This window comes from Naumovozyma castellii, chromosome 2 (genome assembly GCF_000237345.1).
Source record: "Naumovozyma castellii chromosome 2, complete genome".
NCBI lineage: Eukaryota > Fungi > Ascomycota > Saccharomycetes > Saccharomycetales > Saccharomycetaceae > Naumovozyma > Naumovozyma castellii.
In genome coordinates, this window is record NC_016492.1 from 1,001,881 (window position 1) to 1,017,335 (window position 15,455).

At 37.8% G+C, this 15,455-nt stretch overlaps 7 protein-coding genes and 1 non-coding gene across 8 annotated transcripts; 5 read left to right on the forward strand and 3 right to left on the reverse strand.

The window, feature by feature from the left end:
* Nucleotides 1-169: 169 nt before the first annotated feature.
* NCAS0B05370 (uncharacterized protein) lies at nt 170-1,447 on the reverse strand (the record flags this gene model as incomplete). Its single annotated transcript, XM_003674945.1, has 1 exon — nt 170-1,447. The coding sequence occupies one exon, from the start codon at nt 1,445-1,447 to the stop codon at nt 170-172; it is 1,278 nt and encodes a 425-aa protein (XP_003674993.1).
* A 352-nt stretch (nt 1,448-1,799) lies between these two features.
* On the reverse strand, nt 1,800-4,781 carry PHM7 (Phm7p; the record flags this gene model as incomplete). Its single annotated transcript, XM_003674946.1, has 1 exon — nt 1,800-4,781. One exon carries the CDS (start codon nt 4,779-4,781, stop codon nt 1,800-1,802), a length of 2,982 nt encoding a protein of 993 aa, XP_003674994.1.
* A 596-nt stretch (nt 4,782-5,377) lies between these two features.
* On the forward strand, nt 5,378-6,328 carry ADH1 (alcohol dehydrogenase ADH1; the record flags this gene model as incomplete). Its single annotated transcript, XM_003674947.1, has 1 exon — nt 5,378-6,328. The coding sequence occupies one exon, from the start codon at nt 5,378-5,380 to the stop codon at nt 6,326-6,328; it is 951 nt and encodes a 316-aa protein (XP_003674995.1).
* Nucleotides 6,329-6,387: 59 nt separating this feature from the next.
* On the reverse strand, nt 6,388-6,705 carry MHF1 (Mhf1p; the record flags this gene model as incomplete). Its single annotated transcript, XM_003674948.1, has 1 exon — nt 6,388-6,705. The coding sequence occupies one exon, from the start codon at nt 6,703-6,705 to the stop codon at nt 6,388-6,390; it is 318 nt and encodes a 105-aa protein (XP_003674996.1).
* Nucleotides 6,706-6,791: 86 nt separating this feature from the next.
* Nucleotides 6,792-10,184, forward strand: DUF1 (Duf1p; the record flags this gene model as incomplete). Its single annotated transcript, XM_003674949.1, has 1 exon — nt 6,792-10,184. The coding sequence occupies one exon, from the start codon at nt 6,792-6,794 to the stop codon at nt 10,182-10,184; it is 3,393 nt and encodes a 1,130-aa protein (XP_003674997.1).
* Nucleotides 10,185-10,938: 754 nt separating this feature from the next.
* NCAS0B05420 (plasma-membrane proton-efflux P-type ATPase) lies at nt 10,939-13,653 on the forward strand (the record flags this gene model as incomplete). The annotated part of the gene is made up of 1 exon (XM_003674950.1): nt 10,939-13,653. One exon carries the CDS (start codon nt 10,939-10,941, stop codon nt 13,651-13,653), a length of 2,715 nt encoding a protein of 904 aa, XP_003674998.1.
* A 305-nt stretch (nt 13,654-13,958) lies between these two features.
* NCAS0Btrna6H lies at nt 13,959-14,030 on the forward strand. The gene has a single exon. It is a non-coding gene; the product is annotated as a tRNA-His (tRNA).
* A 287-nt stretch (nt 14,031-14,317) lies between these two features.
* On the forward strand, nt 14,318-15,070 carry YIP4 (Yip4p; the record flags this gene model as incomplete). Its single annotated transcript, XM_003674951.1, has 1 exon — nt 14,318-15,070. One exon carries the CDS (start codon nt 14,318-14,320, stop codon nt 15,068-15,070), a length of 753 nt encoding a protein of 250 aa, XP_003674999.1.
* Nucleotides 15,071-15,455: the final 385 nt, after the last annotated feature.

Here is a 15,455-nt window from a genome sequence, read left to right on the forward strand (position 1 = left end):
AACACCAAATCAATTACTGAGCCGTAAAGAATGGGAGGTGACTGGGTTTCCTAATAAGTGAGACCCGTACATTGGTCCTAAGTTATCGTACTGGTAGCACTTTGGAAACAAGCTGCGAAACAAAATGAATAGGAAATTTAACGAATATTTGAGAAAAACAATACAAAAATTAGATGTCACTATCACTTAACAAGTCATATTCCTCCCATGTAAATTTCGTCGCATTGTCATTTGTTATTGTTGTACTTATCACATCTGTCGTATCTACGGGTTCTGAGGGTTCTTGCTTTTGGTGGAAAGAGTAAACACTAAAAAATTCTTCGTTTGTCTCTAGATGTTCTGCTGAAAGTATAGGATGTGTTAAATTAAATTGATTATTTTTCTCTGCATCCTTCTTCCCTACATAAATAACACGACCATCAATTCCTACAACATTCACTGATAGAATCTCTAAATTGGTATTGATCATATTAAGTGACATAAACTTCAAAATTTTCTTGCAATCTGGCTTTAAATCATGAGGTCCCATGTCAATCTGATGTTCTATAATATTGTTCCCGCTGTCAGTTTGGTATTGGAAAACAAAATTTAACCCGCCACTCAGAGTAGAGGTACCGCAATTATGAAGTGTAAATTCTACATGAAAATCTTTTATTTGGTAATTCATTGTTATTACTGGTACCATTGATGCTGACAATGACGTTGCGTCATTAATAAAAGAGTTCTTCGGCTCATCATCAACCTGTATTGTTGCCGTTTCCTCGTTATTGTTAGTAAGAATCTTCCGAACTTCATCTTCATTGTCTTGGCAGAGCCCAATCCATTCGGTATACTTCTCATACCCATGAATAATGTCATTTATTTTTGTTTTGGAAAGTAGTTCATTTATTTTTTGATATAAGTCATTCTTAACATAAATATTGTTTGATTCTTCTAGTCTATCCTCTACAACAGTTTCAGAAACCTTGTTGCTGTATTCCAATTGCAACTGCTTTGATGATAGTTCTAACGTCTCAATCTGTTTTGTTAACGAATGTAAAAGATCTTTACTAACTAACACTTTATCGGGTTCTGGAACCTGTTTTGTTTCAACTGCAACAGGTGGATATATAGGACCATTTACTGTGACCCCGAATCTTTTATTACCTAACAACTTCTCCTTCACAACATCCAAATCCACATTGCCCTTTACTTCTACATGTTCTGTCACATCATGGTGTGCACCAAGTTGTTCAATGCCATACCGTTGTTTATAATTATACAGTTGGATTGGTTTCTCACTCCACGAAAGCAAGAGATCTAATGACTCGTATGTTAACAGCGATATTTTGAAGTTCAAACTTTTAAGTCTACCCTCACACCAATATGAGCATCTTACTATCCCCTCCATAGATTTCTCTCCTTCTAAATTCTTCTTAGTTTGTGGATTCAATAATAGATTGTTCATCTTTGTTACCTGTCTTTGTCTTGAGATGGTTGTGAGTATAAAGTAGTTTTGCTAAGCTCATGCATGGTTCTTATAAGAGTTATTGCCTTATGTAATATCGTGCGTTAATTTGAAAACAGGGGTGTCGTACCGCGAAAGTTTCGAATTTCAGGCACTTTAGGTTTATCAGGAAGCTAAAATATTAAAACTTAATATTAGTACAAAGTAAATAAAGTAATTAATTAAAAAATTAGTTGGTTTGTTAGCGTTATAAATGAATTAATTAAATTCGTATTGTCTTTTCAATTATTCTTTTTTTTAGCTTTTTATTAGTTCGGAATATATTCATACAATAGGTAACATTGCAATGGTACTACCTCTTAACAGGAGGTTCGTAATCTGGTGGATTAAATGTAAACTTAGCTTTACCCTTTTCATCAAAAACGGCAAAATCATCGCAGATAATAAGACCGTTATTTCTAGCTTCATCTACTTGTTCTTTTGAAACACCCATTGGATCTCTTGGAATCCATACTACTGGAGGTTTTTCGTTCACAATAGGATCAGTATAAGCGGATTGTAAGTAATCATTTTCGTACTCGACGGTTGTGTTATAGACATGTGGTAATCTCATTCTAATTCTTTCGAATGGGTAACTCTTACGTGGGCTAAAGAAATTTTTAATTCTCCCCCATACAGTAATATTTTCTACAATATTTGGTGGGAAAGCTTCCATCTCATTTAGTACAGCATTAGGGTCACCATACATCCTACCATAGTCACCTCTTTCCATTAAAGTTCCATCTGGTCCCCTTGATTGATCATCTGGGTTCTTTGGACGGCCCTGTATATCACTGTAACGCAATTTCTTAAATCTTTCTTGTTCATCTTCCACAAATGTCGAAGTTGGCTTTAATGATTCACTACCACCAACGCTGAGTTTCTTGGATGTGGCTCCATTGGTATAATTTCTGATTGTAGTTTCCCCTGTAGATTCGACCGATGATTGATCCTCACTTGCTTGGGTGCTACTGCTTCTTTCCTCTTCCGGATCAGGCAATAAGTTGGCTCTTTTCAAATCATTACGAGTTGCAGGTCTAATGGCACCACCAATTTGATCACGTTCGTATTCTTCTTTTGCTTCCTTTGCGACATCTTTCACTTCATGTAAACCAAGATCCTTCGTTGGGTAACAAGCATTTTTTTCACCTCTAGCATATCTAATGACACTTAATGGGACAGCTTCAAACAATGGGATAAATTTCCATTTCATGTAAATGTGAGCCAATGCAGTGACACCGATCCAGAAACATTCCAACACCAGTGGCCCCCATGCCTTTGCCATAATGAACAACCCTACGAGACAAACCTGGGCAATGTAGATTCCCACAAAGACTTGTAGAATGGCACGAGGGTAATTCCTACCTCTTAAATCTGTCTTTGAAAATCCAAGGACAAAATTTAAATTGTATAAATAGGCCAAATACATTAGGAATAAAGCACCTGTGCTGAATATTAGGATGATGGGGGCAATTATACTGTATGAGACCCAAATAACTACCAGGATTTCCATTGTTGGATAGATGACACCGAACGTTGGTTTAGATAAGGAGTTGTAACGAGTCCATTTTTGTCTTGGAGTGGTATCCATTACTTTACCCAAGACTTTTGATAACACCAAATTGACTGCTTGTAGTAAAGATCCACTTGGTACTGTCAACCCTTGTAATAGGAAATAAACAATGTAGAAATTGGAAGCCTTTGGTAAATTTGCAGCTAATAGAGTCATTGCTGAACTTGGATCTCTTATGATGGCCTCCACTGTGGCAGATGCAGAAGATGCTAAAGTGGTGACAATAAAGACTTGGATCACTTGGAATGCATAATACCATTTGTGACAATACTGATCAGCTTCCTGTTGTGTTAATGCGCCGCTTAGCACACCCAACATTCTAATGAATGGTGGAAGTAAAGACATCAATAATGCTAACAATATTGTGGGCGATATACCTGTAATTAACCCCATGAGGACGTTGGGCAAATTGTTAATGAATCTCAAGAAGTGCACTTTTTCCGTTAAGAAGTTAATGTTGGAGATACAACCGACGACAGCTACAGGAATGGCCCAAAATATCAATAATAGTACCATTAGAGTGTTTGCCAGTATTCTCTTTGATCTTCTCACTTTTGTCGTCAAACTCACATTGGACCAAATAATATCTTCTGGAGCACATCCTATTAATTTACTACCGAACGTCTTGGGACCCAGGACACCATCAATGGATTGATAACATTTCTGTGCATCCAATTGAGTTTCAAATTGAAGGAATGCAGCGGGTAATTTCCCGTTTGTATCCCATTTCAATTGTTTCTCATGAATCTGGTCGTTCAACTCAGCCAATTCTTCAGTACAGTAAGGAATAGTGTTAACTTTCTTACCGATGGGCAAGAATGGTATGGATACTTTCCAACCGAAACGAGGGATTGTAATAGGTAGACGGAAGCTAGGTCTCTTATTATAAGGGACATAAGTTTCCAGATCGTTTACTCTCTTATTACCCTCGGGCCCGTATAATTTCTCTGGATGTTTCTGATATTTTAATTTCAATTTCATTGATTTTTTAATGACACTATTCAATGCGGCTTCCAATTTTTTGAAAATCTTTGTACGTTTCTTATTCAGTTCTTGCAATTCAGTAAGATCATAGGCCAAATTAATGTTTGTTGCCTCTGGGAATCTCTTATCCATTTCGATCTCCTGTGCCATTTCCGGTTGCAATTCCGTAATGATGACAGTTCTTGAAGATAATAACCCATCATACAATGGAGTTGTCTGCACGGCTTGCCTTAGGACGATATAGTAGTATAATTCCTTATAAAGGATATAAGTTATCATTCCGAAGACGATCCATGAGAGGAAAACATGTGCGTAGAATCTGTTTTTATTTTTCACATCGGCGAATGATAGTATTTCGAACCCTTTCAAATGATGGCCGTTTGTTGCATTTACTGGTAGCAAAATGGGGAATAATATGAAGCAAAATACGAGGGATAAGGAGCCCATAATCCCTATGTAACGTAGGAATAAATAGCCATCTATGGAGCTATGTTGGATTATGAATGAATGTGGTTTGGAGAGAAGGTATGGTACCCATTGGAAATAACCTGAGGGCACTTGATCTGTTCTCTCCTCTTCTTTTATTGTTTGGATATCTTTTAGTGTTCTCGGTTCGTATACTCTTCTGTTTTTAGGTCGTAATGTTAGGAATAGCCAGATGAATATTATGAATATCACACCATTGAAGATCAATGTGGAGACGAATGCTGATGTTGATGAACTAGTATCAGCAGACATGGTTTAGTTTTGATAGTAATATTGTTTTGTTTTGCTAAATTGTTAGATTATTAGTGTAGTTTGTTTTGTTGATTGAGTTGAGTTATTAATTATATCAAACAAGAGAGAGAGAGAGTTAAAGTTGCATAAAAAGAATAGATTACAGGGTTCTGTTATGAGGTATGTATATAAAGTTGAAAGGATATCCAGGGAGTCATTTCGAAGGCGAAGGGAATGAGGAATGAGCAATCCTTAAGGGAATGAATTAATTATGTGAGTGAGTCCATGGAAGGAATGTCCCATTTGAAATATGGATTGACGTAGGGATGGAACAATATTGAAATAGTTTAAATTGCCCACTCCGTTTTTCTTGCCATAGTTGCCCTTTCAAGGAGTTTTCAGTTTGAGGCTTTTTGTTCTGCGGGGGTGACCCGGCGCGGTTTTCGCCGGACAATGTCCGGTTTCCATGGGATACAAGGTGCACACCCATTTTCTATGCTGACAGGTACAGGGACATACGCCAAAAAATGTATAGGCTTCGTAGGTATATAAGACACCTATGACAGTATGCCCCTCTATCACCCTTAGTACGGTCAACCGAGAATTTTGTGAGCAGAATGTGGTGGTATTACGCGGGCATCGTCACAGCCATAATGATGACGACGTATATGGCTGCCACACGTAGCAGAAAGAGGCAAGAGAAGGACGTGTTACCTTTATTTAATGACGTTGTCAAGACAGGTAACATGGGGTTTCACGAGGGTGCCAACATTCAGGTGAGGGTCAAGTATTTCAATAGTTCACACATAATTGGTCGAATCGTCGGGGTTGACAAGGAACACGTACATCCTGTTTGGCGGGTGAATGACACGGTCGTGTTCCCCATTGTAGACGTTCCCTTCCCATCGCGTTCTGTCATGTACCTGGACACGAATGACGTCTTACTGAGAGTCGACGGCGGTAGCGTCAGCGACGATGATTTGGTGCAGTTTCTTGGTACGATGAGTGGCGGGCGTTGGTTGGAGGCGCTGAACCACCACTGCAAACCGGGCCAGTTCGTGTTGTTTCCTCTCTTGAACAACGAGGAAGACTTGGTAGCCGTTCGCATAGCCTCGTTGTGCGGCGCTAGGGCTGTGGCGATGACAAACGATTTTAGCGGGCTGGGTCCTCTCTTCCTGCGATTGGGAGGAGAGAAGTTGTTTTCCCAGGGTGACGATGAGGGTGTCTTGCAATGGACACAGGGAGGCGTCCACGTCGTGTTGCAAGACATTTCCCTGGTTCCTCACGTGTCCCTGAAGTGGCTGAGGAAACTGGGCAAGCTGGTGCTCTCCTTTAGCGATCCCGGCAAAGTAAGACGAGACGGTGTTCAGCCCGTGTCCGATGTGTTCCAACAGGTCACTGACTCGATCTCCATCATCGGAGCACATGACGCTTCCAGGAAATCATACAGACAACTCTTGCGGTTCTGCCAAACAGGCCAATTGCAGTTCCCGATAGACAGGATACCCTTGCGCCAATTCTTGCAGGGATCCAGGACATTACGCCCATCTCAAGTGGTGGCTGTATAATGCTGCTGTCATATTAGAAATTAATGATAATTAAATATATAGTCTATACACATAAGCACTCATTCATCGGTCGTGATGTCGGAAACCATCTCTTGCAATATCGGTGTCTTACGCAGAAACAACATCATATCTTCTTGCGTGATGGTTTCTCTGCCGGCATGATGCGCAAATCGTTCTAAATCTGATCCAAGATTGTCTAATTGTAAATAGCACAATTCCATTAATGAATTAATAAATTTATTACTAACCGTGATCCGCGTGCTCCCACTATTCATCGTTTGTAATTCCTCTTTAACTTGATTCTCAATGCTGCACCATATTTTGGCCTTCAATCTGGTCTGTAACTCCGCCCTCTGCTTATCGTTATCATCATTCATCTCTGTCTATTCTTCTTTTTGTTTCGCTTCTCTTCTCTTCTCTTGTTAACTTCACTTCACTTGACATCGATTTCTCGTTTTCGTATATGAATCGCCAAGATTTACCCCGCCTATCCCAAATTTACGAAGACTCCGCCCAACAAATTTCAACACAATTGTACAATAGACATGCCCCTCCCCCATTCATCCATTCATCCATCCATCAACCATCCATCCAACTAAAGATGAAGCAATTGACGGTAAGTTACGGTCTCATCTCCCCTCAACATTCCTCACAAAGAGAATCACATATCCTCCCCATAACAAAAATTTACACATGTCCGGACCTCCAAATTTACTTAACCTGTGGAAGAGATGGATCCATAGTCATAAATCACATGGACCCGCACTCCCAAGCTGCCAAGAAGAGACTCCTGGTCCATAGTGATTGGGTATGTGACCTCATTAGAGTAGGGTCCACTAGGAAATTCATCTCCGTTTCACATGATTTTTCCATTGTGCTTTTCGAAATAATGGAGGATTGCGAGACCTGGGATATGAAGATCATTGGAGATCATGACGACTATATCAAATGTATCGTACCCTTGCCATCCATGTCTGGTGGCGATGAAGAGAGGGAGGACGCGGAGGTGCCCTTTTGGTTTGCTACTGGTGGGTTGGATAAGAAGATTAAAATTTGGAAATTAATAGGGGCTGAGGGATCTAATTCTCAGACTGAAGTGGAATTGGTTCATGTTTTCGATAATTCACATGAAGAAGATGAAACCGGGTCCATTTATACAATGGCTCCCGTGACGAGTGAAGGTCAATTGCCCTTTGATTTGGTGGTGGGTGATTGTAATGGAGATGTGATTTTTTATTCCGTTCATGATAAAGTGGAACTTAAAAGGTTGAAAAATGTACATTCTTCCAATACAAAAGTCGTCAAATTGATTGATGATTGTACTAAATTAATAACAACTTGTTCTAATGGGTTGATTTATTTGTGGGATTTATCAAAATTCGAATTAATGACCGATTTTAATGTGAAACCGGCAAAGGTGGGCTCATGGAAATGGGATTGTTCCATTTGGTGCATATATGGAGATTCTTTGAATCATATAATTATTGGAGATTCAAAGGGAAGAATTTCAAGATTGGATTTTAATTTGATCTCACATGATAATAATAATAATGAAGGTTTAAACCTTAATCATAAAGAATTAAAATTTACTTCAATTTTTAACCCAAAGAGCTATAAACAACTTTTTAATGATAAGACAATAACGAAACATGACAATGATAATAATAAACACAATAATAATGAATCAAAACCTAAAAATATGGGAATCCTTAATATTAATATATTAGATCACAATTCCTTAGTTTTTTCATTCTGTACGGATTCCAATTTAAATTGCCTAAATTTAAAGACAAAGGAATTGGTAATTAATAAAGGTGGTTTCGCATTAACAAGAAGCTCTCTACTGACAAATAGAAGGCATGTTATCACGGAAAATACAAAGGGAGAAGTTCAAAGATGGGATATCGTATCATGTGAACTATTAAACACTTTTAAACCTGATGATGGATCATTCGATGATTTAGTCATGAAATTTACTTCAAAGGAAATTCTCTCCCATTGGTGTACAGTTACTGTCAAAGTTGGGGTACTCTTTGTGAAAATAAATCAAAAATTCTTAAACACAGAAGTGTATGGAACAGCATTGGAAAATTATGACATTATAAATGATGTGGAAATAAACCCTGATCAAAGATATAATTTGGGGAAAACGGTGGTGAATTCTTTATTTAACGAATTCTTAACATATGAAATTAAGAAGGATGAACTAATTAGAAAGGAAATTGTAAACAGGAAAAAGAAGGAAAAGGAAAATGTATCCAAGGAGGCAATAAACAACAAATTAATCTCATCAGATTCGGAAAAACCTTTCTCTAGGAAAAATACTAATAAAAAGAATAAATTTACTAGAAACATAGCCATGAAATCAAGTTCTAACTTGAATGGTACCAATAGTAATTATTCACCTGATGTGTATGTTTCCGCTCCGGGCACTCCGATTACAACTGATGATACGCATAAACCCTTTAATTTAAGAACAAATGTAAACTATGATTTGAAACCTCCTGGTTCAGCACCACCGTTAATGGTGAACACACCTAATGAAGAATCCTCCAACATTATTCAACCATCTCCCTTGTCTTCAGAAAATAATACTGTGATTTCTCCTGGGAAAGCTTCATTATTATCTAGGCGTTTCAAATCATTAAGAAACAGTAATCCTTCAAAATCAGGGTCAGGAATAAATACACCTGAGGAACCATTATCTGATATGGATGGTTTATTGGGCGAAGATTCCAACGAAAGTTCAAGGGACATGTCTTCAGAACCTGTATTATGGAACCAATCATCAGGAATTGATAACATTAATTCTACTAAGAATACCCCATTAAATTCTTCTAATTCTGCATACGGGAAAGTTAAATCAGTAGATTCTTCAAGACTGAACTCAACAACTACAGTAAACTCCAATAGTAACATACCATTAATTAATAACTCTGCACCAAAGGAAAAGGAATTTATGTCGGATCTTCTTGCAGAAATTAAGGACGTCTACATCCAAGAATATAATAACAATTCTTCATCATTAAAACTTTTAACAAAGAGACTTCCAGAATCGAAAATTGATAGAGATTTGAGATGTCCTTTAATTCAAGTCAAGTCAGGATCATTATTATTAGTACATCTTTGGAGAGATGGTGCCTGTGGGGGGACTGTTCTTTTCTCAACATTTTTACCACCTTCTAGAATTGAAGATAATGATTCTGATGATGAGAACAATGATAATGACACTTCAAGACTGGAAAGTGAAGACTTAGATTATGATCAATTGAAGCAATATGATTTTACAGAATCAGAATATGGTATTACTATGAATAGAAGACAAGTTTTTGGACAATTGGAGAAGAATCTCCCATATTGGTTTGCCAAGATGTTATTCAAAAATGTCAAGATTGAAAATGATAGTCAACCAAAATTAAACTTTATTATTGTCCCATGGGTGGATAGTGAGCATGAAAAGGGTAAACAAAATGGTTCAGATGGTCCCCAACAGCAACAACAACAACAATTCCATCATATGTTGAAGTTTGGGCGTACGAAATCTAATGACCCCGTATCAGCCAGCACCGATTTACCAAAGGTGTCTGACTCCAATGCCAAGTTAGTGGCACCAGGTATGATCAGAGTTAAGAAGATTAAATACTATGTTATCGATAGATTTGATTCGAAGACTCCTGAAATGAAAGCCAAAGTTGATCCAAGTGTGTGGTTAGAGTTACTATGCAAAGGACAAGTTTTGGAGAATGATATGACTTTGAGCACAGTAAGAACTTTATATTGGAAGTCTCAAAGTGAAATTGTAATTGAATATAGAAGGAAACTTACAGCATCACCATTAGCTAATGAAATTCATTAAGGTTAGTAGTGGTAATATGTTCCATGAAATGTTTGTTATATACGTTAATATAATTATTATAAATAGAGATATAGAGAAATAGACTTTGTATATCAATTTAATGAAACTAATGAATTAAATCTTTTTTTTTTTGAACGATATATATTGAGTCGCCGTTTCCTTTTTTTTTTTGAGCTTTCTTATCTACGAAGAAAATTTGCATTTCAATCGCCAAAAATAGTCACACTTTAATGTATCAAATTAAGGCTTGAAGGTGCAAACGTAATGGAGTATGAAATCAATTTGATTAAGGGTTGGAATGATTTTTTTTAAAAGCTTTCCTTTCCTGCGAACACGTCATATTCATTATGAGGTGAGGTAATTTAGTCTCCATCTCCACGTTTTCAATTTTCAAAGAAGTGCTTCTCCCCTAAAAGGAGAGTCCGTATTATTTGAAGACAGGATTATAATTTAATGAAACACCCAGTTCTAAATCAAATAGTGGAATCTTTTTTTTGCTGAAGCTGATATACGTGGGGTACGGTGGCTCCCATCCCTGGAAGATTGGAAATATGATTTCCATATCATCAAATGAGGCTGCTGTATTAATTTGATCTGAATAAAACTCACATCCCACATAGATGTGGTGTGTATATAAGGGAAAAATTACAGATTATTCCAAATGTTGAGGGGAGTATACTGAGGTAATTTTTTTCTTGAACTAGGTTGAAAGCTTAGTTAGTACGAATAATTGTATTTTCTATACTAAAGAATAATGTCAAATAATGGACCTTTAGAAGAAAAGGTCAATTCCCAGGGTGCTAAGAAGGATGAAACGATTGAATCAGAAGAATCGGAAGAAGATTTTGCTCAATTGATTCAAGATTTGCAGTCTGAACATGGGGAGGAAGAAACTGAAAGTGATGGTGAGGCCCAAGCGGCTGGTGAGGCAAGGCAAGTACCTGAATCACAACTTAAAACAGATCCAGGTATTGGTTTAACAACTGATGAAGTTGTTAGAAGACGAAAGAAGTATGGACTAAATCAAATGAAGGAAGAAAACGAGAACTTTATTGTGAAATTTTTAATGTATTTTGTAGGTCCCATTCAATTTGTTATGGAAGCCGCTGCTATCTTGGCTGCAGGACTATCAGATTGGGTTGATTTTGGTGTTATCTGTGGGTTATTAATGCTAAATGCATCCGTTGGTTTCATTCAAGAATTTCAGGCTGGGTCGATCGTCGAAGAGCTAAAGAAAACGTTGGCTAACACAGCTCGTGTTATAAGGGATGGGACGCTACAAGAAATCCCAGCAAATGAAATTGTCCCAGGTGATATATTGGAACTTGATGAAGGTACAATTATTCCAGCTGATGGGAGATTAGTTACCGAGAATAGGTTCCTTCAAGTTGATCAATCTGCTATCACAGGTGAATCCTTAGCTGTTGATAAAAATTATGGAGACGTGACTTTTTCGTCATCAACTGTTAAGACAGGAACTTCAGTAATGGTAGTCACGGCCACTGGTGATAACACTTTCGTTGGTAGAGCTGCAGCATTAGTTGGTGAAGCTTCTGGAGGCCAAGGTCATTTCACCGATATTCTGAATGATATTGGTACAATTTTGTTGGTACTGGTGATTATTACATTATTATTAGTATGGACAGCCTGCTTCTACAGAACAGATGGAATTGTTATGATCTTGAGATTCACGTTAGGTATCACCATTATTGGTGTTCCAGTCGGGTTACCAGCTGTTGTTACGACCACAATGGCGGTTGGTGCCGCTTATTTAGCCAAAAAGCAAGCAATCGTTCAAAAACTGTCGGCTATCGAATCCTTGGCAGGTGTTGAAATATTATGTTCTGATAAGACCGGTACTTTAACCAAAAATAAACTATCCTTGCATGAACCTTACACAGTAGAGGGAGTATCTGCAGATGATTTAATGTTGACGGCGTGCTTAGCTGCTACAAGGAAGAAAAAGGGTTTGGATGCTATTGATAGGGCTTTTTTGAAATCTTTGAACCAATATCCAAAGGCTATGAATGCCCTACCAAAATATAAGATACTAGAATTTCACCCATTTGATCCGGTTTCCAAGAAAGTCACAGCTGTTGTAAAGTCACCTGAGGGTGAAACAATAACTTGTGTAAAAGGTGCCCCCTTGTTTGTATTGAAGACTGTGGAGGAAGATCATCCAGTTCCTGAAGATGTTCACGAAAATTATGAGAATAAAGTTGCTGAATTAGCATCAAGAGGCTTCCGTTCATTAGGAGTTGCAAGAAAGAGAGGTGAGGGTTATTGGGAGATATTAGGTGTCATGCCCTGTATGGATCCACCAAGAGATGATACTGCGCGTACGATTGCTGAAGCTAGAACTTTAGGATTAAGAGTCAAGATGTTAACTGGTGATGCTGTAGGTATTGCTAAGGAGACTTCAAGACAGTTGGGGTTAGGTGTTAATATTTATAATGCTGAAAAATTAGGTTTAGGAGGTGGTGGAGACATGCCAGGTTCTGAGCTTGCCGATTTTGTAGAAAATGCTGATGGTTTTGCAGAAGTCTTTCCTCAACATAAATATAAGGTTGTGGAAATATTACAAAATAGAGGTTACCTAGTCGCAATGACGGGCGACGGAGTTAACGATGCTCCATCTTTGAAGAAAGCTGATACTGGTATTGCAGTTGAAGGTGCTACTGACGCAGCTAGGTCTGCAGCAGATATAGTTTTCCTGGCCCCGGGCTTATCTGCCATTATCGATGGTTTGAAAACTTCTAGACAGATTTTCCACAGAATGTATTCCTACGTGGTCTATCGTATTGCTCTATCTCTTCATTTGGAAATCTTTTTTGGTCTATGGATTGCTATTTTGAATCGTTCACTGAACATTGAATTGATTGTTTTTATAGCTATTTTTGCTGATGTCGCAACTTTGGCTATTGCATATGATAATGCACCATATTCTCAAATGCCAGTTAAATGGAATCTCCCAAGATTATGGGGTATGTCAGTTGTACTAGGTATATTTTTAGCTATTGGCTCATGGATTACATTAACAACAATGTTCCTTCCAAAGGGAGGTATTATTCAAAATTTTGGTTCGATAGATGGTGTTATGTTCTTACAAATTTCCTTAACTGAGAACTGGTTGATCTTTGTGACTAGAGCTGTGGGTCCATTCTGGTCCTCTATTCCTTCCTGGCAATTGGCTGGTGCTGTTCTTGCAGTTGACATTATTGCCACTATGTTTACGTTATTTGGTTGGTTCTCTCAGAATTGGAATGATATTGTTACAGTTGTTAGAGTTTGGGTGTGGTCTATTGGTATCTTCTGTGTCCTTGGGGGAGCATACTATCTCATGTCCACTTCAGTTGCATTTGATAGACTGATGAATGGTAAACCATTAAAAGTAAAGAAATCGACAAGAACTGCAGAAGATTTTTTGGCCGCTATGCAAAGAGTCTCTACGCAACACGAAAAGGAATAATTTTTTTGATTTAGTTTTAATAATTATTAATTACTGTTATAATATAGTTTGTATGTTAATACTTAATGTTATATATTATGAAGTCTAAGAATCATAAAACATTGAATAAGGGGGAAAACTGTAAATTTAAATGAGACAGCTGTTAAAATATATTTACCCTCTAAGTGTAGCTTAAGTTGACTAATTCTTTTTTGGCAACCAATATTCTTTTTTCTTTACTTGGCTGATATTGTGTCTTTGCAAGTTACGTGACCTTCATGCCACAGTAAAATAAAGCCAATTTGAAAAATTAAAGTAATTATTGTGCCATCTTAGTATAGTGGTTAGTACACATCGTTGTGGCCGATGAAACCCAGGTTCGATTCTTGGAGATGGCAATATTTTTTTCTTCCATGCCAATTTTTTTGCTTTAACACCATATCCCAGATAGCTTACTAGTATTTAGAACAATGTAATTAAGCACGTTTGCTGTTTTTTAATCTTGAATGAGTGTCCTCTTTTTCTGTTTGCTGTTTACTAGGCGAAATAGTGTCGAGCCGGGTTTTTTTTTTCAGGGATTATGATTAACAAGAAAAATTGGGAGTTTCCGTTAATATTTGATGGCAGAGTTACAATAGATCTAAAGAACTAGGTAAAAGAAGTGCGTAAATAGAACAGCATCCCAATGTCAAACCAAGATACGATAGAACCAGATTTTATTGAGCCAGACTCAGTAAGTTATGGCGGATTGGATTCCACTGCGCCAGCACCTGCCACATCAGCAACAACTGCTGGTGGAGAATATAATCCATTTGAGACGACAACCAATCCTGTTAAAAGAGGCACATTGGATGAACCTGTAATTAGTACAATTAAGAGAGACATATTTGAAATTAATGCCAGACTTAGACAGGTGGTTTACCCACATTTCCCAACAAGGACTCTGATTAGTTCCACCGAACCTCCTAATGGTTCCACAGAAGTGACCTCAGGGGATATATCTGTACATTGTGATCTTTGGGCCCCATTATGTTTCATTATTCTTTATGCTTTGTGTGTTTCTCACGCCAAATCACTATTTTCTAGTTTATTCGTTTCATGTTGGTTTATTTTACTAGTCATGGCACTACATTTGAAATTGACTAAACCATTTGATAACGTTTCTTTGATATCATATGTTTCATTGGCCGGTTATTGTCTGTTCCCACAAGTGATCAACGCAGCTTTGTCCCAACTATTGTTCCCTCTGGCTTTCAAGACAATCAAGGGGGCATGGGGCATTAGAATTCTTACGTTTCTCAAAATTGTGTGTCTCGTCTTATGTCTAATGTGGTCCTTGGCATCCATTTCATTAGTTACTAAGAGTAAAGGATTTGTCCAAGTGTATCCATTGGGTCTCTGTCTGCTGGGACTGGGCTGGTTGTCCACGATATTGTAGACTGTCTGTCGATGGTTGTTATAGAGTATTTAGATAAAATAGACACGTATCATTAAATAATAATACATACTATGACTCGCTGAGCTGACAATGCAACTTTACATACATACCTAACGTTTTCAAGTGTCTTGTTTTCACCGAAATCGTCTCGCTTGTTGCGGGGCGAAAATCACAGCGCTACGTAGAGATCAACAACATTCCTCTTAAAACTAATAAGGTTGTCTTTTCCCTCCTTCCGTTTTGATCTCTTCCTCTGTTAGATTTCGGTTACTTGACTACAACCATAAGATACCTTACGACTTACATACTTGTGTAAGTCTTCAACGTCGTTTAACTGCTTTAACTGACTTACTTTGCAAACAGCATCGCACTGCCCCCCCCCTTC